Source organism: Thamnophis sirtalis, unplaced genomic scaffold (assembly GCF_051295495.1).
Source record: "Thamnophis sirtalis isolate CommonGarterSnake01/CBP01778 unplaced genomic scaffold, rThaSir2_p1.2 scaffold_7, whole genome shotgun sequence".
In the NCBI taxonomy this organism is placed as follows: Eukaryota; Metazoa; Chordata; class Lepidosauria; order Squamata; family Natricidae; genus Thamnophis; species Thamnophis sirtalis.
Genome location: NW_028261387.1, coordinates 46,499,560 through 46,525,604, shown reverse-complemented (window position 1 = coordinate 46,525,604; position 26,045 = coordinate 46,499,560). Strand labels below are relative to the sequence as shown.

At 40.0% G+C, this 26,045-nt stretch overlaps 1 protein-coding gene across 1 annotated transcript; it reads left to right on the top strand.

The window, feature by feature from the left end:
* The first annotated feature begins 79 nt into the window (after positions 1 to 79).
* Positions 80 to 21,357, top strand: PI16 (peptidase inhibitor 16). Its single transcript, XM_014060165.2, has 5 exons — positions 80 to 334; positions 13,164 to 13,382; positions 14,975 to 15,084; positions 16,491 to 16,579; positions 20,223 to 21,357. Exons 1-5 carry the CDS (start codon positions 164 to 166, stop codon positions 21,221 to 21,223), a joined length of 1,590 nt encoding a protein of 529 aa, XP_013915640.2. The 5' UTR covers positions 80 to 163; the 3' UTR covers positions 21,224 to 21,357.
* The last annotated feature ends 4,688 nt before the right edge of the window (positions 21,358 to 26,045 follow it).

Below are 26,045 nucleotides of genomic sequence, written 5' to 3'. Positions count from 1 at the left end.
TATATGAGATGGGTGTGTTCCCTCTATGGCTCTGAAAGGCATTTCTAGTAAAAAAGATAAATATCCTCCTTGCAGTTCTTGGGCTTTGGGTGTTCCTTACTCTGGGAAAGGATTTAAAGCTGTCTGCCAGACCCGTGGGCTGTTACAACAAGACAGTGCCACAATGCTGAGCTCAGGCCTGCAGATTCCCCTCCTTTCCCTCCTCCTCCTCCTGCTGCTCACAGCGATGGAGCTGAGCTGGTCCTTTACAGATGAGGAAAAGGAGCTGATTGTGGACCAGCATAACCGGTATCGTTCCACAGTTTCTCCTTTGGCTGCAAACATGCTGAAAATGGTAAGTTTGTGGTGAGGGGCTTTGGTGGAATTGTGAAATTCAGATTTTTTTTTATCTCTTATCATGAATAGATGGCAGCTTTTCTCGAAAGTTATAAAAATGAACCTTAAAAAAAACCTTTGGTGTCCCTGTGTTCAGTTGATGAAGGAAAGAAAGGTGAGGAATTTGAAATTAGTGACTAGTTAAATGACCTTTCTGGACATGCCTTGTGTATTTTACAAGTTAACTACTTTTTAAAACAACCGTGACCTAATTTTCTGCAAAGGGTTTTGTGTGTGTGTGTGTGTGTGTGTGTGTGTGTGTGTGTGTATGTTCGTGTGTGTGTGTGTTTCTCTGTAGCTTTTCTGTTCATAAGTCAGTCTGCTCGCCTGGAACTTTTCTTCTGGAACTTTTGAATGGAACAATCCTCTGATTCTTATCAAATCCCTGTATTTCATGAATTAAAACTATGATGAAGTATTTTGTGTCAATCTAAGGTAAGGAAGTCAGTGTGTCCATGGTTACAGGAGTTCTGAACCAAGTTATAATACTAGGGCTATAAAAGTCTAAAAAGGCTTTCATTTTCGGTATGAAGAGCCCATAGATATTGGATTACAGTTCTATTGAGAAAACATCCTCTGGGCTTTTACAGGTGGGTGGTGATGGTGGTGTATGTATGTGTCTTTTTTTCCCTTTAGAAAATATGCTTTCAGCACATGAAACTCATTAATTGCATGGGATACAAAACAGATTTTTTTTACATCCCAGCTCTGCTACTGTTCTGGGAAACACAATAATCAAACAGGAATTTGTTATTACTGATTGCATTATTTCCCATTCTCCATGCCTGCCTGTCAACCAGCTGGAACTTCATTAAGGTTCTATTTGCAACAAGTAGGATAATACCAACAATGTTACTGATGACAAGGTAAATATATTGACCCACTACTTCCCACCACACATGCACATTTTTGTGTATTTTTTACAAATGTTGCCTTTTTGCTGTTCACATTGATATCTGCCCCTCCTCCTTTTATTTTTGGTTGCGGACGGTACGAGATACAGAATCAGACTTTTAAAATCAGTGTTAACAAAAAAGAATTTTGGGATTTGCTTTGCTTGGTGGAGATCAAAGGCAAAATGAAGGCAAACTGTTCTGTTGAGATTTCAAGTAGCCATTGATTGAAAACCAGCAGCACATTTTGAGACTGTGGCCGTGTTGTCCTGTCATCAGAATGGGATGACAATTGTTTTTGGAGGACATAAAAGGGATGACGTCACCTTCTAGTAATCCCAACGTCAGGAGACATTTTCCTGATTCAGGTCCAAAATACACTTTTCTGTGTTGTGTCACCTTGAGCTTGTGCCCATTTGGGTTAGTATGTTTCACTTCATTCAAGTTAACGCCAGCATTAATTGGCTCCTGTGAGGAAGCAGAAACACTCCTTTAACTAAAGCAGAGCCTACCAAAACTTTCAGAGCTGCATTTTACTTTGAATTCTAGGATGGCACAATGACTGCAGGTAGTCCTCGACTTACGACCATGATTGAGCCCAAAAGTTCTGTGCTGGAGACACTTATGAAATGAGTTTTGCTTCATTTTATGACCTTTCTTGCCACAGTTGTTAAGTGAATTACTGCAAGTTGATAAGTTAGTGAGTCGGTTGTTGAGTGTGTCTGGCTTCCCCATTGACTTTGCTTGTCAGAAGGTCACTAAAGGTGATCACATGACCATGTGGCACAGCAACGGTCATAAATACGAACAAGTGGCCAAGCATCTGAATTTTGATCCACCTGATCTTGGAGATGTTGGAAAGGGCGTAACTGAAAAATGGTTATAAGCCACATTTTTCCAGTGCCGTTGTAACTTTGAACTAAGGTCAATAAAGGAACTGTTGCAGGGTGGGTTCCGGCCGCCATTACTATTGGTTCGTCACCCAAAACAATTTGTGCTCTTCACATGTGTACATTTGCACTAAAAACGGTCTGCGTATGCGCACAACATTAAAAATAATAACACTTTTTCTGGGCATGTGCAGAACAGAAAATCAAGATGGCGACACCGAGGATAGAACCGGTATGGTCACATGTCTGTCAGAGTTACTACCTATTCGTCCGAACTGTACCGTACCGGTGGGAACCCACCTCTGAACTGTTGTAAGTCAAAGATTACCTTTATAGCATTTTCTTATTTTAAAAAAGTTGCTGATTTGCAATGCAGCAGAATTCATTTTTTTACACTTGAGATAAAAGGTTGCACTTCTAGATACCCCCCAAAGCCCATAGTTATTTAAATTATATGGACGCTGAAGTGAGAGCCTCCTGTGATTAACCCCAAAAATGATGAAATGAAAACACTGCTAGACTTTTCTCTATGGCTTAAAAAAAAAGCACAGGGAAAAGTGGCAATTTCAGGAAAATGAAAATATATATTTTTAAAAACTGCACTGTTTCAAATAACTAGCCCAGTGATGGCGAACCTTTTTTGACTTGCGTGCCAAAAGAGAGGGAGCGCAGGGCGGGAGTACGTGGGCGTGTCATACCCATAATGCAATGCATGACTCCCAGTGCACATGCGCGCATGACCAATGTGACCCCCCCTTTTTTGCATGCTTTTTTCACCCTCCCCAGGCTCCAGAGGCTTTATAGGAGTCTGGGGAGGACTAAAAACAGCCCTATGAGCAAACTGGACCAGTTTTTTTGCACTCCGGAGGCTCCAGGGAAGCTCCTGAAGCCTCCGGAGGGCCTCCGGGTGGACGGGGGAGGCTGTTTTCACCCTCTCCAGGCTCCTATAAAGCCTCTGGAGCCTGGGGAGGGCGAAAAATGGCTTTAAAAAGGCTGAACTCAGCAGGCCAGTGCGTGCATGCACGCTGGCCAGATGATAGGGCAGCGCCTCACGTGCCCTGACAAATAGCTCCGCGTGCCACTTGTGGTTTGCCATCCCGGAACTAGCCTTTTATTTGCAATAATTATAGGCATTACAGCATTTATAATAAAGGAGGCTCTAAAAGATATGCAAAAGTAACAGGTGTGTGTTAAGCCTGTTTGCACGTGCATTTCGATGCTTCACTTTGTGTGACTGTATATGTGTGTATATATTTTTTTAAAAAAAATAAATTCACATCTGTAAGAACGTATATGTCTAAGAAGTCAGAAAGAAAGGTGACTGGTCATTGCTTCCCTGGAACAGGAAGTCAGGGCAGTATAACGGCAGGGAAATAAACTGATGCGAGAATGTGGTACCCTGCCTTTTCAGCTGAAAACCTTTCAGGTTATCAAGATGTCTCAGTCTGTGTTCCAATTTTCTGAAGCCTTCCTAGAATTAAGGTGGTATGAGAATAGGACCCAAGCAGTTAAACAGTGAGTGCAGATAGGCCTTAAATCCACTCTCTTTTAGCTGGTGGAGAGCTGCATCTACAGAAAGCTTTGAGCAGGTATGAATAAGGTAAGAAAAAAAATATGGAGGGGGAGGCTTGCTGGAGGAGAAGCCAGTCCTTTGCCAGAAAATTAATTCAAGTAGAAATGATTTGTGTAGGGGATTTGAGTAGTAAATTAGGTTGGAGTATATTGAAAGAGCAATGATTGCTGTTTGCTAATAGCTGTGGCTCAGACCACACCTCTGCTTTGCGGTCTGTGTGGTTTTCAGCAGGTTATTCCCCTGAGTCCAAGTGAACCTGCAGTGGAGTCCAGAGAAGTGACTCTTTGATGACAAACATCAGTAAAATTATAGCCAAAGTCTAAAGGGCAGCGGCAGATTTTGGAGGGCTGTTTTCGCGTTCTATTTACTAGCCCTGAAAGGAGAAAAATATATGAATTTCCTTTAAGGGTTCATCATGGAAACATGTGTTTTTGGTGACTGAAAGCTGCATTTTACTATCTTTGTGATGGAGGTGAAAGATGCCGCAGGTGGATAAATCACATCCCAACATAGGTGGTGCTGGTTTTTCCATTTTTTTCTCTTGTTTTGGGTGGGAAATTTGGACTTTACTTTGCTTTTTCTAAAAAAATACAGTATATCTGTGAGTTATAAAAGAAACAAACTTTCTCAGGATAATATAAACACCACATGAAGGCAAAGACAAGGAACAGTGCTACAGACTAAATAAAAACGAGGGCCCATCGTAGTAATGGCAATTAATGCAACATAAAATCCCAATAATTACGTGGTAAGACACCCTCCCTCCAACCAAAACAAAGTTCTGAGAAACGAAAAATGTGTTGAGACTGTTGTTAATTGGCCGAAGCCTATTTTAGGTCTTACACTTCATCATTGAAAATGTTAGCAGTGTAGTCAGATTTGCATGGGTCATAAAAAAGGTACAAATGGCATGTAGTAGCACGGTGTCTTCCCAGGCTAGCCCAGGTATCAATCTGATCATCATACTTTCAGAACATGAGAAAAACTATTGCTCTGAATCAACCCTTTCCTCTCGTTAGAGCTCAATGCTAATAAGTCTGGCTGACAAGGACATTTGACCATACCTCAGAGGAGATGGTGGTGCTTTGATGATGTGGTCCTGCCATCATCTGGACTTGGTTGATCCTAGGGGCCAACAGTTCTTTTTTTGTTCCCTTTCTGTCCCAAAGCACAAGAAACACCTATCACCTATAAGGGTGCTACTTTTTGCTCAAGGGTTTTGTAAACGGGAGGTTTGCTGCTGTATTGCATTGGATTCAGTGTAAATTTTTTGGGATAGTGCTTTTTTGCTCATGCTGCTTTCCTCAATTCTAAATATGCTTGTCAGATGGTTATCTCAACAATCTGTATCAGAGTTATTTATTTTTTAGGGCAGGCTTTAGGGTTCCCTGATTATCTCCTTTTCCTGTTATGAATTCTTATCCAAAGTTACGCTTTTTATTTTGTTTGGGTCAGTAAGTGTAGTTGTCATGGAAATACTTACATACATTGAGCTATGCTTGCCAAGCTATATTTAATGGAATGAGAAATGCAGCTGTTAGAGCCTTTCCATTTGGCTGTGAATCACAAAAAGGGGCTAACTCACCCAGCCTGGATCTACACCAGCATCTCAGTGATTATATCTATGTTTTTATGAGTTTAAAACAGTTTCATTTGCAATCATCAATACACCAGCCTCAAATACAGATAACCCTTGACTTAAAACCACAGTTGAGCTAGAATTTTGTTCATAAGTCGCTGCGCTCATCAGTTGAGTCACCCTGTGACTGTTTTTTGCTATGGTTGTTAAACAAGTCACCAACATGATTCAGGAAATCACGCGGTTGTTAAGTAAATCATTCAGACATAAGTCAAATTCAGCTTATTTAATGGACGTCTTTTGCCAAAATAAAAATATTTTTTTGCCAGAAATACGATCATTCGACCATAGAACGCTGCAACTGGTCAGAATATGCAAGCCAGTCACCAGGTGTTTTGAGATGTGATCACATGACTGCCGGGTGGATGACGTGGTAGTTGTAACTTTGAAGACAGGTTATAAGTAACTTTTCTGAGTTTGCTGTGTAATAACGTGAAATGGTTGTTAAATCACCAGTTGTAAGTTGATGACTACTTGTATTGCACATTTTATGCTAGATTGGAGCAAGACTATCCAGTTGTTGATTAATCTGTTTCATATGAAAATCTCATTATTTATCCAGTTGATTGCGGTAGACAGTGAGAGTCTAACAGAATACATGTCATGTAGCCCATAATAATTCTGTTGCACCAGTTATGAAACAGGGACTTCCAGGAGGGGAAGGAAACCAAAATAATTCATGATTGTAGTCATGATCGCTTAAACAAAGTCCTTCACCTTTTGTAACCTCTTGCATGCACAAGCTCATAAAATGGGTGGCATTGAATATATAGTTGCAGATGTTCTTTGGACAGTTTGACCACACACAAGCTCTGTACAGGCTGCAGGGTTGAGAGGAAACAAAACAGGACATTGATGGAAAGCCAAAAAGGTCTTAGATAAAGACCTTCATCAACCATTTTTGGGAAGTGGCAGTGATTATGTGGATGAACTCTAGTGGAATGGTACTGTAAAATATTATTTTTAAAATAAAAAATAACAAACCAGTCAGGACATTTCAGAACAACATCACACTATTTTTCTTCATCTTCAGTTCTTCAGCCAGGTTTTCATTCATTTGTCCAATATCTGAATGTATGTTTAAAAGATTAAATTAGACATGTTTAAAAATGTGAGGATGGCTTTATTTGGAAATCTTTGGGACAGTTTGTTTACTTTCTGGTTTCTTCTATGATTATTCTGTCTAAATGATAATAGATTCTCATTTCTATAAAGATGGTTTAGCTGATTACAGATAGTTCTTGACTTACAACCATTTGTTTAGTGACCAAAGTTACAAAGGCACTCAAAAAAAGCGAATTACAACCGTTCCTTGCATGTATGACAGTCACAGTGTCTGCACAATCATGTATCAAAATTTGGTGACTTGGCAATCTGTTTTTGATAGTTGCAGCATCCTGGAATCATGTGATCACCATTGGCGACATTCCCAGCTGGCTTCTAACAAGCAAAGTCAATGGGGGAAGCCAGATTCATTTAACAACCACATAATTCACTTAACTGACTGCACCGATTCATTTAACATCTATGGCAAAAGTTCGTAAAATTGGGTTTGACTCACATAGCATTCATCTTGCCTAGTAACCAAAATTCTGGTATTAAGAGTGGTCGACTTATTCAATGTTATATGCCCTGATTAAGCACAGTGAATATGTGATTGTATAGAATGAAAACATAATAAAATATATTAAAAAAAAAAAAAAAGAGTGGTCGACTTGTATGCCTTTTGTTGGGACCCAAGACTGCAAATGTTGTTAATAAAGGTAAAGGTTTACTTTTATATGGTTAGTCATTACCGACTCTAGGAGGCGGTGCTCATCTCCGTTTCAAAACCGAAGACCCAGCGCTTTCTAAAGACGTCTCTACGGTCATGTGTCTGGCATGACTAAATGCCAAAGGCACATGGAACGCTGTTACCATCACACCAAGGTGGTCCCTATTTTTCAACTTGCATTTTTACATGCTTTCGGACTGCTAGGTTGGCAAAAGCTGGGACAAGTAATGGGAGCTCACTCTGTTATGCAGCGCTAGGGATTCGAACAGTCAAACTGCCTACCTTTCTGATCGACAAGCTCAGTGTCTTGGCCACTGAGCCACCGCGTCCCTTCGTTGTTAATATAGGGGTGCATTTTTCTGTGAAGTCCCAGTTACGTTCCTTCATTCTCATAATTAAAACTACCAGTTGGATCTTGAATCTTTCTCCCCACTGAGATTGTAGTGCAGGTGGTTTTTGGTAGTGCTAAAGCAGAAGACAATTCCTGGACCGGAACTTTGTTTAAGAGGTTTGTTGAGCATATTATCTCTGCTTATTTAGGAAGATGGCATTCAGGGGGAATGCCTTTCTATTGTCACGGAACAATCCCACACATTTCATGTGCTTGATAGGTAGGAACTATAAAGGTACGCTTTCTGAGTGTTATGGTGCAGGCAACTTTGCAATGACCGTGTATGTCTTAAGAAAGAAAAGGGATTCACCTAGGTTTCTCAGCAAGATGAAGTTTAGACAGTTCCACACAAAGACTTAAGCTGCTTGTCTCAACTATATTTGAAATCAGCATTAAAAACTCCAGGTTGATTGCAGTGGGTTGGTAAGTTGGCAGTTGGGCTGGATTGATGCTCAGTTTTCATTATGGCTTCTCCTGTCCTTGACTGGTGGTTCCCCTGCTGCTTGCCATTTTCATCCATGCAGGAAAAGCAAATCTTACATGCTGGAATCTCTGTGGATGTGAATGTCTACTTTTCCTTTTCAGTATTGTTCCCTCCTTATTAGTCCCCATTTTTTCCTTTGCTCTTCCGTTTGCACACTCCTTGGAGGGGCATCTTCTAATCTCCCCCTTCCTGGGTTCAATAAAAGTCTTGGTCAGTCTGCACTAACCAACCTGCTCCTTCCTCAGTCTTCTGGGTTTGATGCCCATTCAACATCTCTCTAACCTCCTGAATATCAGGTTTCAGCTGGATTATCTTCTTCCTCACAAGATGAACAAATTGATCAGCCTTTTTAACTCAGAAAGCAAAAGGACAAACCCAGGACCATCAAAGAAAATACAGATGCTGCTCCTCCAGCTCTCAACCCTGATATACAGCAGAAGATTCTGACATGGAATTGGAAATTAAGCCATGGGAATCACAGTGTCAGTGTAGGGAGTATCAGAAGATCATCAGGCAAAGGATTTTGGCCAATTTCAGATGAAGGCAATTGAAGGCAGCTGCTTTGCAAACATAACCTCATAAATTAGGGTTGTTTAGCTTCAACTGAGCATGAGGCATTTAAGGGCTCCTTAAAAAGGAGATATAGTGATAACCTATAGCTATGATTTATGTGTACTCCTCACTGTTGTATTAGTTTGAACAACTTGGATGGACTCCCTCTAGGAAACCAACTATGGTATTTGACCATTACGGTTGGAATAGACATTTTGCATCTCAGACTGACTCAGGCACAATATGATCTCTTGTGACTCCGTTGAAAAACTAAACCTGATTTATAGCTTGACCAGCATATATCACTCTCAATGCATTTCCTAGTTTATGACTGATTCATTAATTTTCTTCTGGAATCCAGTTTACCAGATCTTGCCAAAAGTTTAATCTTTCCCCTTTTTACATTTTTAAATAAGCCAGCATGTTGTGTGATCACATCAGAGGTGGGTTGCTCCCGTTAGTAGACTCCGCCCACCTGCCCAGATGCTTTTCTGCATGCCCAGAAGTGTCGCACATGCACAGGAACATGTGCGGGAGCACGCCCGAACCGGTAGTAAAAAAATTGGCAACCCACCACTGGATCACATACTTTGCTGTACAATGTGTATGCTGTACAATGTGTAAGCATTACGAAAATAAGAAAAAAAGAGGACCAGCTATGGATATGTGACTACTCACAATAAATGTTAATGTGCCTCTGTTTCCTACTATTGTTGCTTCCTCAGATGCCTGTGAACCATGTCTCTAAGATGCTAATCTTATATCTTAGAACAATTAACCAGTGGAATGGCTTGCCTTCAGAAGTTGTGAGTGCTCCATCACTGGAGGTTTTTAAGAAGAGATTGGACAACTGTTTGTAATGGTACAGGGTCTCCTGCTTGAGCTAGACTAGGAGACCTCCAAGGTCCCTTCCAATTCTGCTGTTCTGTTGTTCTATTATCTCATAGCCCAGACCAACCAAAGGCCTGCAAAGCCGTATCTATAGGGAATGGGGTCAAAAGTTTCAAATAGTAGCAATTACTTCACCCTGGCATTCTTCCCTATGTGTTGCATGTGTGGTACATGTAAGAAAGGGCCAAGGCTTTAATTGTTTGGTTGTAGTTGCCATTTGGGGCTTTTAGATACCATCTCCCATACATACCCTAGCTTATGTGAAGGAGCAGATTAAGCTTGAAGTTTTCATCTATTGTGAGTCAGTTCTTTATTTGTGGCAGAAAAAGATGTCTGTCCATGGCTACATATGTATGTGTGTGTATTTGTGTATAGTCTGTGCAAGTACAAATATTTAAAAAATTAAAAATGACATTACTTTAGAACTATCTCAAGTGGTCAAGTCTCTGTCATCTTGTTATGATATATATTATAGTTCTGGGTTTCTTTCTCTGAAGGTTTTAACAAAGCACAATTGTAAAAATTCATTTTTCTTCAGGAATTTGCAACTTCAATAAGATGAATAAAACTTGGGTGGTAGAAATGCAGCTTACTTTAAACACACGTTCTTGAAGAAATGGTCTTACCTGCTACTGGTTCCAACCTGAAATGGCTGAAATTCTAAATGTGGTTCAATAACCCAAATCTCTTCTATAAACGCTTATTTTAACGAGCTACTTTCCTTTCTTATTAAATCCACCTTAAGCTTTAGGACTACTGGTTTTATACTAGAGTAAGTGTGGGAACCTTTTCTCTCTCTTAAGCATCCACCCCAAAATCAGCCTTTTGACTCTGGTATCTCCTTGTGCCATTTCTTTTTCCCCTCCCAGCCCTGCCCAAGACCAGATGAGCAAACGTTTAGTCTTTGTTCATTTGCCATATAAAATCAGGATAATTTGAAATAAGAAAAGTATTCTACTGTACATCTGTGTTGCTCAGTTTGGGTCTCAGCAGTTTTCTTATAATGCATCTTGTCCCCGGTCACTGGCAGGGTTCATGGGAAGAGTGAAAGGGTCCATATTGAAGAAGACTGTTCTGGAGCAGCAGCAGGGAGAATCTTTTTGCAGTTGGTGGATAGGGCTGCAGTTTTCAGATCTCTATAATCCTAGAATTGGCCCACATTCCCCTTTAAACTAACTAACTATTGATGGAAAAGAAAGAGCAGGCAATGCATTGTAGGTGCTCTGTGTTCAATTCATTTAAAAAGGGAGTTGTACTTTATATAAAGATGCGACTTATTGTCTTGCACTGCATAGAAATTGAAGCATTTCATTATTATTGTACTATATCCTTACCTTCCTTTTCCTTCTATTAAATTTTATTAAAAGTATTGGATTTTTCAGTATCTTGTTCCCATTTAGTAGCAACTTGGATTTATATAGCACACATACGCTAGTGCTGTGTCTAGGCCACAGGGAAATTGTGAAAATGGCAAGTCAAGAGTAGGCCTCTGTAGAGATAGATGATTCCCTGAAGTATAAGTTCCATTGCTTTTGGTTGCGTTCCTCTTTGGATTTCTTTCCTTTATAAACTCAGATCTGCAACAGATTCTGTGAACTTATTGAATTCATTGAGACTGAGACACAATCCCTTCAAGGAAAAATCCATAGTTCATAGAAATCTAGTACAAATTGGTAAGATTACACCAGGGGTGAAATGCTCTGAGGTTTGCTACCGGTTCGCTTTGCTACTGGTTTGCTTCGCATGCATGCACACTACAGGCGCTACCGTGCAGCACTGAAAAAGGAGGATTAAAAAGCCTTTTCTAAGTCTGCAAAGGTAAGTAGAATACCGGTAGTTCTGACGATCAGCTGCGCGACAATCAATTGTGCTGCACAATTTCTTAATCACACGGCACAGCTACCGGAATCAGGCAAACCAGCAGCATTTTTTACTACCGGTTCAGGTGAACCGGTCCAAACCGGTAGCATTTCACCCCTGGATTACACCACTAAGCACATGCCTATCTGTGGAACTGATAGTTTGAATCTTGCATAACATATATAACCGTGACCAAGTTCTACAGAACGATATGGTCTGTACCAGAAGCCACATTTCTCACAGGGATACAAATCCTATGTTCAATATTCGATCTACACCAGTGTTATGTTACATACTTGGAAATTAAAACAGATTTCATCCCCTTCTAGACTAAAGTGTTGAGCATCCTCCATTGCAAATTAGTCCTTTCAGGAAGTATTCTGAGCCCTTCTGCAACTGAATCTATGCCCTTGCCTGACTATTTTGCATCAGAACGTAGAGACACTTGGAACTGTATAACAGAAAATGATCCAGAACTGAGTACTAACTTGAGGTGTGTACCATAGTATTCCCTAGTCATCCTCCATACATAAAAGTTTTTCCTGCTTGACAACTGCTTCTAAAGTAGCCTAAGGAGCACAGCTGGATAAGAAGGGCCTGTCTATCACTACACTGGAGGGATCAGTTGACAAACAGCTGTTGGACTCTATTAAGCAACGTATGCCAGATGTTTGCATTGGCTCTAGTCTAGCACAGCTGTTCAATTAGGCATGTTGCGGCAGGGAGTGTTTGCATATTTACTATCCTTTTCTCTTCATGGGAAAAAGAGGATTCATACCAGCTACTGGCCGGAGAATCTCCCTCTACATTATGTCAAATGAGGTGGCAGCCTGTGAATTTTTGGACTGAAGCTCTTTCTGATGGGTGGGTAAGATTATTGCACCCATGTACCACAGCCCTATTGCATAAAACTCTGGCTTGGTCTAATGTCCTAGTTCAGCTCAAGAGTTAGTCTCACTCCTTTTCCTTTCCTTTTCCTTGGGGTGTGGGAGAAAGTAAATGTGCTACTTTACTCCACATGAAGGAAGTGCCATGGAGACTTTGAAAATATTTTATAGCTATAGTCCAAAATATAACTATCTCATTCAGTAAGTTTTCAGTAAACCCACTTGATAGATTTTGCACTATGTAAGTTTGCATTATGCACCGTAGGACGTAAGGAAAGATACTGAAATATTTTTAAAATGTTGTATGACTGTTATAGTCATGGATTAAATATAGAAATATTTAGATGTTGACACTGCCTGTGTTCCATGACATGATGTAGAAACAAAAATGCTTATCAAGTAAGGAAGATGAAAAAAAAGTGAAATCTCAGTATTATAGTTCTCGTTGCAAATATGTCTATATGGCATTTATGTCTGAAAACCCATCTTTTCTTTACATCTTCTCAGCTTCCTTATTTCACAATAACATGGAGAAAAGAGCAATTATGCAATAATCTTGAATTCTAATTGGATACTTACCTTTGGCTGGAATTTGTAAATGTTACTAGAGGAATTCAGGAACCAGCATTCATTGTCTTTAATAGCCAGAAATTATTAAGATTGTAACCTTGAGAAGCTTCACCTTTCCAAAAGTCTCTGTGCAACCTGGGATGTGGGGTATGTGAACTAATTTGGATGGATGATATTCTGCACACAAAATGCAAATGATTTCCAGCTGTAACTGAGAAAAACCATCAAGATTCTTGACCCCATTTTTCTAGCCCCCGGTGGCATTAAGCATGACTATTACTAGGAAGCCTGGGACTGTGACCATTTTTCTCGGTATTCATTGCTGTACTTTGCCCTTCTGTGAGATTTTGATGTTGATGATGTTTTGTATTATTGTTATTTCAGCGCTGGGATTCAGAACTGGAAGACTTTGCAAAAAACTACTCGACAAAATGTACTTGGGAACATAATAAAGAACGTGGCTCCCGAGGCGAGAATCTTTTTGCCATGACTGGAAACCTGGATCTGAAGAGAGCAATGCACGATTGGTACATTGAGTACCGGGATTTTAATTACAGCACATTGGCATGTGAAGAGGGTAAAATGTGTGGTCATTATACCCAGGTATCTAATTATATCTTGGTAGTAGCTTAGAGTCAATGCCTAGGAAATGATGTATCATTGTGCTACCTATTGAAATGAAGAGGTCCCAGAGTGATAGAGAGCTTATAAGCAATAGAAAGATAAAAGTTATTCTATAGAGTGCTCAATTGTCAGTGATTGGAAGTGAGGGGATTTCTTAACTTTGATCGTCTTATGTTCTGGCTTCCATTTTAATTCCCAGTTAAGATTGTAGTAGAGAAGTTGTTCCCTTAGTCTCGTGAGAGGGAAGCCACTACCAAGTTTTCTTTTTCATTTCAAAAGAGTTGGGTGCACACAGTGCTGGTTAGATTAACATATAATATAACTTTTAACAAAAGAAAAACCCCACTTCCATCAACTATAAGTTGGATCCATCAATGGTGACTACAATTCTAATGAAACCAATGGGACACACATTCATGAATAAGAGTCCTGATGATTTTCAGTGCTACTGAAATTGATGACATGGTGTGAATTCAGCTGAATAAGTCCAACCCGTTGTTGCTGTTAGGAAAAGTTTGTTTTCATGTCCTTTTGTGAGATAGCCATGAAATTATAATCCTGCCTGCCTGCAGATTTGAATCCCTAGTCCTGTTGGATTGTTTTCATTTTATATTGCTTTTATATTTGTTGGGAAAGAATGCAAATATTTCAGTAAGGCTTGCCATTCCCCTCCATACTCTATCTTTACAATGTCATATAAAGTAGGCAGGCTGAGAGGGTTGACTCAAACCCATCATACTTCAAGGCTGACTGAATAGTTGAACCCAGAATTCCCATATCCTTAATGGAAGAGATGCAGTTGCTTCCATCTTCTTTCCAAAAGAATTTATGTATACAGAACACTACATAATGTCAATTTGTATTTTTTTTAAAGGAAAATAATAATCAATGAGGACTTGAACATTTCTGATCCTCTGATTCTGTAGGACTCTTAATATCTGTAACCTGGCCTAATGGGAATGAGCAATGAGTATCTCTACCCCTTGTAATGAGACAAATTGGATTTAATTTCAAGGCACATACACATCTTGTGATAGAAATAATGAACCGAGGATGGAGAGAGAGGAATTGTAACAGTCCAATCCACTCATGGAGAAATATTTGATCAAATACCATCTCTAACAAGGTCAGGTCTATGCTTCTAAAGAAGGTGAAACTGATAGTAACATATTGCTTCACACTAGAAAAAAAAAAGCACTGTAAATTGTAATAGGAGGTCGGGAATGAGCCTTTAGAAAACCTAAGTAAAAATACTGGCCAATATGTATGAAAATCCATGCATGCACAATATGAAAACTTGCCCGAAAGATTCTAAAGAAAACATATGGATAAATGTCCCAAAAGTGCTTTTTCAAAAGGCAACTGGACTTTCTGGTTTTTCTTTGAAGATGCTTTGCTTCTCATTCAAAAAGTTTGCTCAGCTCCACAGATTCCATTCAGAACCTCCATAGACATGTGGATAAATGGTTTCAGTAGCCAAGTAAAGTTAAGCAGATGCAACTTATTACTCATAGACATCTTTTCGGTCTGATAATGAATACATTATCTATTGCTATTGCTTTCTTCTATAGGTAGTTTGGGCTACCAGTGAGCGTGTTGGCTGTGGGACAACATTCTGTGAAACCATGGGAGTGATAAATGAGACTGACATGCATTTATTTGTCTGCAATTACCAACCCCCGTAAGTTTCTCCCCCCCCTGCTTATTGTGTCATCATTTTCTAAAGATTAAAGAAAAAGAACAGCTTGTTCCTTCATTCTTGTGTTCCACTACAAGTCCATGCAAACTTTGTAGAAGGAAAGAATCAATACTTCCACTTAAAGAAAAAAATAAGAAAGGACAGGGGAGTTTTGTAGATAAGGAGTAGGAAAGCAAGGGAACCATCCTTGCCATAATCTGGGCAGAAAATGAAAAAGTTCCCACTGGGAAATGTGAGATTTGAATGGAGTGATGAATTTATAGAAAGAACAATCATTGGCTTTAGGCAATCATTGAATCAATCAAAGACTATAAAAAACAGTGATTGATTATGAGATTTATCAGGGGAGCCTGGAAACCTTGGATAAAGTTTCATAGAACAATCACCCCACTGGAAAGGTGGGGAGAATACCCTACTCTGTAACTAGTTAGGTATGTTGCTGTTAGTAGATTGGAAGGAAGCAGAGCAAACCATCTGCTTAAATTGAGTTAAACTGGAAAAGAGCAATCAAGAAGTCCTGTGTGACCTGTGCAGATGGAGGGATCACAGAAAGTATGGATTTACCCTAATGATGAATTTACTGTATTTTTCAGAGTATAAGATGCACGGGAGTATAAGACGCACCAAGATTTTGAAGAGGCAAATTTTAAAAAAAGTTTTTGCATTCTGCAGACCTCCCAAAAATGGCTCGTTTCTGTCAAAAAAAGGGCCTGAATACCCTTTAAGAGGCTTGTAGAGGGGGTGGGGTTTTTGGGAGGCCAAAAATGCTGTATTCAGTGTATAAGACGCACCCAGATTTTCACTCTCTTTTTTGAGGGGAAAAGGTGCGTCCCCATCCAGCAGATGGGGCTGGGGTATTCTGGGAATTAAAGTCCACTCATCTTCAGGTGGGCCAAGGTTGAGAAATACTGTCCTAAGGGATAGTGTTAGAAAGTAAAGATATTGACTGAGACCACACAAAAGACACCATGACTCCTTTCAAATGTGTTGTCAATATGGTAAATGTAAAAATAGAGTGAGATTTTTACTGAACAAATGTGGTTGCCATCTTGACTTTATTTTAACTTCTCTCCCTCACATACATCTCTGAATCAAAGTATCCAAAGTTCCAAATAAAAATACAAATACATAGAAATTTATTACAAACACATAAATGCCCAGAAAACATAAACATGTGGAACAAAAGAGCCTTTTATGTAAATTATTCTAGAATGGCATAGCATCTTTTTCTTAGCTCTTTCTCCTTAAGGAATTCCTGGTATTAAATAATCACTGATCACCAAAGGTGATCACCTTCTATATTTTAGTGATTGCTACCTTCTATAGGAAAGGAACAAGCTGCTCCTGCTTTGCTCTTCTGCGTCACATGTTCACTTTTTAATTCCTAGGGGAAATATAAAGGGACGTAAGCCATATGTCATGGGAGCTTCATGTTCCATGTGCCCAGATGGCTACTTCTGCAAGAACAATCTTTGTGGTAAGTCAGTGGAACCTGAGAGTCTTTTAAATATTCCCAAGTGACTGCTGGTTGGAAAAAAGGCAACTTGTTTATGTCCTAGAACAGTGATGGCTAACCTTTTAGGCACCAAGTGCCTAAAGTGTGTGCATGAGTGCTTGCGTTCTATGAATGCATGCACCCTGCACTTGTGCGTCAGAATCCCGAAGACCAGCTGACTGGTGGAAGGCATGCGCGCATGCACGTCAGAGACCCGAAACAGAGCTGGGGCGACAGCATGCGTACCCACAGAGAGGGCTCTGCGTGCCATAGGTTGACCATCACTGTCCTAGAAGATTAATTCTTTCCTCCATGATTATCTGTTAAATTTAAATTAATTCTGCTGCTGGTAGCTACTCTGCAAATACACCATTTCAAAAACTGATGACCAGTAGATGTGTTTGACTTCCACTGTCCTCAGAGGGAAGCTGATTTACTTTTTTTATAATTCAGTAACTGCGATTACTGTGATAAAGTGCATGTATAAAATAGATCAAACATTTCAGACTAAGCTTTCTGTCTCATGTGGCCACAAATCAAACATATTTCTATGGAGACAGTGACATATTCAATTGAAATCCATCACGAACAAAGTAATGAGGGGATTACTTCATCTTCTCTCATAGTTATGCTATTCTGAATAATGAGGGGATTAAAATATGGACATTTATTGCTGATAAATTACCCAAGAGTTCCAACTGAGGTTATATTGGAAAAGAACGACTTAAATGACTATTTTTCTCTCATGATGAAGTCCTTTATAGCTCAAAATTCTCTCCAGGTCTGTATAGCATCTACATGAAGATGCTAAGGGAGGTCATCCAAAGGCATTGGGTTAGGTCCAGTAACTGATGATGCCTAGTTATTTATCTCAATCCCTATCTGACCAAATGATGCTCTTAAGGTTTTGTTGCAGTGCCTGAGGCGGATGGAGGTGACTTAGGCTCAACTCTGGCAATATAGAATGATGCTTATAGATATCGGAGCAACTCAGTTCCAGAAAGTTCCAATTACCAGAATCCTTGCCTACCAACCACTCGTTCAGTGGCTGTTCAAAGTTATGATGGTGTTGAACGGGTAGTACTTATGATTGGTTCTCAAAGTTCCAGCTGGCGCACCTTGATTTTAGTCATGTGATCACAGTGTAGTCATTTTGCAACTGGTTCACACGTATGAAGGCCGCAGCACCATTAGTTATGTGATAGCTTTTTGTGACCTTCATTTGCAGCTTCCCATAAGCAAATGGGAAGCTGATAGACAAGATCACAAATAACTCTAGTATCGCCCCACCCATCCTCCCTGGACTTGGTGCTACATCATAGAACCCCTGGTCCTCAATACTCTCCCATTCTTTACCTGGTACTCGCACCCTTTCCCACTTAATGACCCATGGTTAAGACAGCAACCTGGACTGTTGGGATCCCTATTGCTAAGAGATGCAGTCACGTGACATTGTGCTTTATGATCTTGTCACTTAGCAATGGCAATCCCAGTCCCAATTGTCTTCACAACCCAAGGACTACCTGCATTGGTTCTCAATGACGTTGCAATTCTCCAGATAGAAGAGATCTGAAATTTAGGGGTCCTTCTAGACTCTTGGCTCCTGCTCAAAAAGCAGTTGGAAACTGTGGCTAGGTGAAACTTGTGTAGTTTATTTTTTGTGTTATTTGCATTCATAGCAAATAGCACATATTGCATGGGAGACTACACTCACAATCATTTATGTCTTATAGATTTCTCACTTGGACTATTGCAATACATGTTCCATGGTGTCATTGTCCTTGAAGACAGTTCATAGTTATAGCTGGTGCCGTAGTAGCATGCATAGTTATGGGTGCCCTTAGTATGCCTACTGCATGTAAGCTACTACTGCATGAACTGCACTGATTATCAGTGGAATTACTAGTAGAAAACAGTATAGGATATGAATATGGCAGAAGACCTGCAAGATAATTGGTCTCTAATCATCACTGCTTACTTTACAAGATTCAATAGGATTGACATACTCTAGATTCCATCAAGTAAACAGGCACTCCTTTTCGGTCACAGTGCCTGACTCATAGAACAGCATCTCTCAAAAGATTTGGCTGACACCAACCCTCCCATTCATGAAGTTTGGAAAAACTAGATTTTCTCTTAGCCCCTAGGCTGGGTGGGCACATAAGAGAAGAGATCAAACATTTCAGACTAAGCTTTCTGTCTCATGTAACCACAAATCAAACATTTCTGCTGGAAATGTAAATATGTTTGTTGTGCTTACTTCTAGATTTGCTATGTATTTTTTTTTATGATTGCTTTTTGTTGCAATGTTTTTTAAACCCTGTTAGTCACCTGGAATCGATCTGTGAGTAGGCAGCCATACGCATTTAATTAATTAATTAAAATCAAGAGTTGGTCCTTAGGAACGTGGCTTCTTAATGACATTTGATTACAATGATACATGTCTAGTTCATGGTGGTTTGCAAACATGGCAACCCAGTCCGATATGATAGATGTGATCCAAGTCCTTTTCCTTAGACATTGTCACCTTATGGGACCTCACAGGGGCCTCTTCTCTATAGCCATCCCATCCTTTAGAATAGCTTCCTTATGAATTTGCCTTTCCTCCCTTTAGCTTTCAAGAAGGTTGTGAAATCTTGTCTCTGCCCTTCAAAATTAGGCTAGGTTAAGATTGGATGGGTCCGAAGAGGAATGTTCTGGGAATAGCAACAGCACTTAGACTTATATACTGCCCTATAGTGCTTTACAGCACTCTCTGGGCAGTTTACAAATGTCAGCATATTGCCCTCAACAATCTGGGCTCTCATTTTACTGACTTTGGAAGGATGGAAGGCCGAGTCAACCCATACGGATCGAACTCCTGGTGTGTTGGCAGAGTTAGCCTGCAATGCTTCATTCTAACCACTGTGCCACCAAGACTCTGGTGGGTATGGAGGGGTAGGAAAGAATATGATCTATTGTTATATTGTTTTTATGGATTGTTGTGAGCTGCCTGGGGTCACTGTATGAGATAAGCAGCCAAGTAAGTTATGCATGAGGAAACCAATGCTAATGGATATAGATACATGCTTAATCTCTTCAGTATTTTATATCAATCAATGCTAAAGATGAGAATAAATCTGTTGTCTGAGATAGAAAATCCCAGTGGTATCCTCTTCTTGATATTGTTTAAAAATATAAGAATTAAATAACCTTTTCCTAATCTGGTACCCAGGTTGGTGAAGGCAAACTAAATAATTAACTTTTGTTGTGTGCTAATGGAGTCCCATTTAAATGATGCTCTAAATAGTTGCAGTGCCTCTGTGAGGCACAAATGCTTATTTCATCTTTTATGAAATAAATGTCTGAACTCGGAATAATGGATTGCAATGGAGCTTTCCAGGGCCCAACTAAGCAACATTGGCATCTGTTAAGATCCAGATGGCATCCAGATTTAATTTAAAAACAAATGTCTATGTGCTGCTTTTTAAAGGCATCCAAAATCTTCAACCTGGGATAGCCACCAGAGTCTCGTACACAGCAATCCCTTCCCGCAGCATATAAATAAATGTGTGTCAAAGTGCAGTGCTATTTCCCTGCCCCACAAATTATTGCTGATTTTCTGTCAATCTGTATTTTCTACCAGATTCCACTGCTGGTGTAGAAGAAACTACTGTAGCACCCACAGCAGCTACTATCCTAACTGAAAGCCCAGGTTTGCCGTCCATCATAACAGTTTCAACAGCACACATACCAGAAATTGGCACCGAAGCAGGATCAGAACCTCCCACTGCAGACGATGAAGACACCACTTCAGGCTCCCAAATTGGAACAGAAGCACAGCCCATTGTGACAGAAGGATCGGATGTGGATCCTTACCTGCAGACAGGCACGGATGTGATTGATGAATCCTTGATGACCACAACCAGTGCTACGCCTTTTGTAAACTTAATCCCGTCTTCTATGCCTCCTGAAACAGAAACTAAAGAAACTACTGGCACAGAGCATCTATCTTCTGCTGATGTCTTAACCCCAACCCAAACATCCTTGATCAAAACTGAGCGACCTGTAACTACTCTCACAACTACAAAGACTCTCTCCACTCCCAAACTGCCATCTGTACCCAAGACCCCCTCTGTGCCCACGCCCCCCGCCGTGCCCAAGATTCCCTCTGTGCCTAAGCCCCCCTCTGTGCCCAAGCCCCCCTCTGTGCCCAAGCCCCCCTCCGTGCCCAAGCCCCCCTCCGTGCCCAAGCCTCCCTCTGTGCCCAAGCCCCCCTCCATCCATAAGCCTCATTTTTATCCTAAGCCGCCCCCCATGCCTATTAAACCCCCCATCTCTAAAAAACCAGCACACCATCGTTTGATGGCCTATTCCAAAGCCATCCAGAGAAGCAGCAATTCTTTCCAGTCTTCTGCCGGTAAGGCAGCCTCAATGTCTGTCTGCCTGCCCTGCCTTGGGTGTAAACAGATCAGCCAACCGGAGGACATAAAGGTTGCACTTGAGGAGCTGACCTCCAGATATCCCTATGCACCTTGCTCTGGCGCCCTTCCCCGATGGCAAAGACATAGCAAGTGCAGTTGGTGTGGGCACACTCGAAACAATGCTCTTAGAAACACCAAGCCTTACTGGCTCCACAGTTTATAGTAGTACATAATCTAACGTATTTACAGGTAGCCCTCAACTTACAACAGTTTGTTTAGTGACAGCTCAAAGTTATCACAGCGTTGGAAAAAACTGACTTATGACTGTTTTTCCACACTTATGACTGCTGCAGCATCCCCGGGGTCATATGATCAAAATTTGGATGCTTGCCAACTGACGCATATTTATGATGTTTGCAGGGTCCCCGGTCATGTGATCCCCTTTTGCAACTTTCTGACAAGTAACATTAATGAGAAAACCAAATGCATTTAGCTCAGTGTTGGCAAACCTTTTTGGCTCTGAGTGCCAAAACGGGAGCATGCGCGTGCAAGGGAGGACCGGAAATCGGAAGGGCAGCTCTCTGGTGCGCATGTGCAGGAGCGCTGGAAACCAGAAGAGCAGTTCCCTGGTGCAGATGCACACACTGGTTGCCTGGTCTTCTGGCAAGTATGCTAGATGGTGCCAGAAATCAGAAGCTCTGTTTCCTGGCAAGTGCATGCACACCAGGGAGCTGCTCTTCCAGTTTCCGGCACTCCTGCACAAATGAAAACCACCTGGCCAGCATGCATATGCACATCAGAACCCAGAAGAGTAACGGGTAATGGCTGGCGTGCCCAGAGAGATGGCTATGTGTGACACTTCCGGTACACGTACCATAGGTTCACCATCACAGGCTTAGCCAATGTGTTCCTAACTTAACAACTTCAATGATTCACTTAACAACTATGGCAAGAAAGGTCTTTAATAAAAATCAATTAACAAATGTTTTGCTTAGCAACAGAAATGTCAGGCTCAACTGAGATTGTAAGATGAGGACTACCTATATATCTAAACTCCTCCCTTCTTTTCCTTTGTGCATGGCTGTATACTGTATGTGTGTCCGTGTGCACACTTGCACCTTTTTCTCTTTTCCCGTAGTTGAGCAAACACTCCATCAAATGTGGATCAAATTAGTCCAAAGAACCGAATTTTCAGCAATGTAAGGGGTTTGTTGGGAATTGTTCTCTGTTTCCATACCTCTACATTTTCTCAGTTCAGGTTGTGGGAAAACATCGGATTTCTTCTTTGCTTTTCTCATGATTTTGGCCTGACTCAAAGTTCAGTAATAACAGATCTTCGGCGTGTATGTCTGATCTGAAGCTCCGACACAATATTCCACATCACCTTACTTGTGGCATATTTATTTATAGGACTGTGCCCGCATGCCATTCTCATACCTCCCATCCTGCTTTTGAGTTAGGGTTAGAATGTCTCCAGTACGGTCTTCTTTATGGAGCTGTTCTCTGCCAAAAATGCCAGGCTATTAAAAGAAATCTGGAACTTGAAAATAGAATACGTTACACAAAAAAAGCATAAGCATATACCTTCACCGACTTCTTTAGCTTATTTCAAAGGGAATTCATTTGTTCTTTCTTGATATAAATGCTGAAGCTTTGTGACCTAGAAAAACAAACCCAAACAAACTCCAGGGTTCATCATATCCTCTGGAAATGTAAGTCATGCTGATACTGTACTGCATGTCCCATTTATAGAATTAGCTACAGTAAATGATTGACTAGGAAAACTTGGCTAAGGAGTTTCCAGAGAAACCATGTACACAACAATTTAATCTTAGACTAAATAAGCAATGCCCAAGGGGATAAAATATTGAGCGTGAAGTGAATGGAGTGTCCTCATCCAAATGTTACGTGTAGATTATTATTATTTTTTTAACTTTCAGGATTCTTCATTGCTGAAATATTTTGATCAGGCAATATTATTAAAGAACAATAATAAAGTTGGAAAAGCTGCTTTTGTGTCTGCATGTGTAAAGGGAATCATTTTATGAGCCTGATTCATACAGCCATTTTAGCAGTTGCTATTATTAAGTGATACTTGATTGAAATGATTCTTAGCTATCAGGCAATGATGTTGATTTAAAAAACAGTGTAGTCATTGGATACAGGTAATCCTTGACTTGAAACCATTCATTCAGTGACCTTCAAAGTTACAAAAGCATTGAAAAAAGTACTTATGAGTCTTTTTCATACTTGCAGTCTTCCCATGTTCATGTGATCAAAATTTGGATGCTTGTATTTATGACGGTTGCAGTGTCCCAAGGTTATGTGATCATCTTTTGAGACATTCTGACAAAGTCAATGGGAAGTCAGATTCACTTAACAACTATGTAATAGCTTAACAACTACAGCAATCCACTTAATAGCTATAGTAAGAATGGTAATAAAATGGGGCAAAACTCATTAACATCTGTCTTCCTTAGCAACATAAATTTTAAGCTCAATTGTGGTCATAGGTCGAGGACTACCTATACAGACATTATGCTTGATTATTGGTAATCACATAAGTATCTCAATGAACAGGCTGCATTTAAGTTCAACCTGAAGCTACTTGACTATCTTGAAATGTTTCAGTCATTTATATAGACATTTATTTTGTTAGATTCATAGTACTTACAGTACTTTCAACTGACTGGATTTACAATTGCATATCTCCTCTAAAGATATGAATAGCTACAACAGCACACTTTGTTTAGCAAGTCAGTTCTATATTTCATTTGAAGTACCCCAAGGAATTATTATTATTATTATTATCCACTATGATATATGAAAACTTATCCTAGCCCAGCTGAACAGCATATAGAAAAGTTGCTTTCAAAGCTAGCAGTATATGAATCTTAGCTGTTGTGACAGCTGTCAGTTTTGCAGCAATATTAGAGTTAACATGTTTGAATGCCTTGATGCTCTATTCTGGAATAAATTGTGACACCTCATAACATGACACTAATACTGCCTTTCTGTCCATCACTACTCTGTAGACTAAGTCCATTTGTATTTCACAAAGATGATTAGACTACTCATTGATGGTGATTTTGAGTCATTCCCATGATTCCACGGGCAGTGATCAATCTTGAAAAAAATCATGCCTGCAGTTTTTATGTTTAGCTGTAGCTAGCCTGTTCTACCAGAAGGAAACTCGCTTCTAATGTGGAGATGTTTGATGTATTGCAGTTTAAATTCATTCAGTCGTATCTAAAATAAATCAGGAGTAATGTCTTCTCCTTATTAACCCCAATTAAACAGCCGGAATGTGTGATTCATGAAGAGATGGGAAATGTTTTCAAAGGCATAACTAGATAAATGTAGTTTTAAATTATGAACAACAGAGGCCAAAGTGTTGCAGCTGGATCTCTTACACATCACAGCCAGACAAATGCTGATCTGATCCATATCTTTTATAGTTTCCAGAGTAACAAGCTCATCTCTTGACAAACCTCAGCTGGCCTAGCTAAGATCTAGCTGAAGGTGCCACTTGAAGCAAAACTCTGCAAATACTGTATTTTTGTTAACGGAACTGTGGGAAAGGTATAGCATCTTTTTAAATGGCACAACATTTTAAATGGTACAATAAAGCAGCATTGCAAGGTATGATTTTTAATACTTTTCAAATAAATTTCAAAAACCTTTTGCCTATAAAATGCATTGTTTTTTATTGGCTAGCTGATCTTATGACAATTTATTAAAGGAAAAATTGAACTGGAATGTCTGAGAAGCTTTTCTTGGTTCATATCAAAGAGTCCATACAACAGCAACAAATTTTATTAAGGTCATTGGCCAATCAACAAGTGACCTATCCCAGTGTTTTTCAACCACTGTGCCGCGGCACACTAGTGTGCTGTGACATAGTGTAAGGTGTGCCGTGGGAAAAACACTTTATATATAGTCAATATAGGCACAGAGTTAAAAAATTTTAACATTTTCTAATGGTGGTGTACCTCGTGATTTTTTTCATGAAAAAAGTGTGCCTTTGCACAAAAAAGGTTGAAAAACACTGAATCCCACTGTGTTTGTCAAATAAATAATACCCTAGTGAGGCTTTTAATTTTTGTGGAATTTTAACAATCAGCTCCTGGAAAGCAGGAAAGAGTCCCTAAAATGCAGCCATAAGGAGATTTTGCCACCCTTAAACCCAAGCTTATATGATATCTGCATGCACATGTATATATACCTGTTTGCAAATATATGTACACATTTTTTTGGTGTGTGTGCTTAGGTAAAGGTTCCCCTTCCACATATGTGCTAGTCATTCCCAACTCTAGGGGGCAGTGCTCATTTCCATTTCAAAGCCGAAGAGCCAGCAATGTCTAAAGATGTCTCCATGGTCATGTGGTCATGACTAAATGCTGAAGGCACATGGAACGTTGTTACCTTCCTACCAAGGTGGTTCCTATTTTTCTACTTGCACTTTTTACATGCTTTCAAACCACTAGGTTGGCAGAAGCTGGGACAAGTAATGGGAGCTCACTCTGTTACACGGTGCTAGGGATTCAAACTGCCAAACTGTCGACTTTCTGATCAACAAGCTCAGTGTCTTAGCCCCTGAGCCACCACATCCCTATGTGTGCATACAGATGTGTATTTTCAGGTTAAAATTTTCAAGCAACTGTTAACTTTTCCAAACTTTTACAAAAGCTTTACAAAAGGTAAAGCTGTCTGTAGATTTCATTTTACTTGATACTTATTTGGACCTATATAGATTTGGAGTTGGGGTCAGGGTTAAGTTAATCACTGGGATTTTTGTGGTTTAAAAAGTACTTTGTACCTTTGAGGGAATGATTTTAAAATCTCTTGAGAATTAAGCCTTTTAAAAGAAAGGAAACAAATGCAGGTTGGGGCTGCATTTTCGGGGCTCCTTTTTACTGTATTCAAAGCATTGTTTTTTTTTTAAACTCCACCAAAATTAAAAACATATTAGGATATTATTTATTTTACAATGCACAAAATAGGGTTTGTCTCCCAAACACCCTGCTGCCTAGAATTAGGTTTAG

Excerpts from the sequence above, each read along its gene's own strand:
- PI16 (XM_014060165.2), top strand. The coding sequence starts at position 164 with ATGCTGAGCTCAGGCCTGCAGATTCCCCTCCTTTCCCTCCTCCTCCTC. Across the intron at positions 335-13,163 it reads CTGCAAACATGCTGAAAATG|CGCTGGGATTCAGAACTGGA; the intron begins GTAAGTTTGTGG and ends TTGTTATTTCAG. Across the intron at positions 13,383-14,974 it reads TGTGTGGTCATTATACCCAG|GTAGTTTGGGCTACCAGTGA; the intron begins GTATCTAATTAT and ends TTTCTTCTATAG.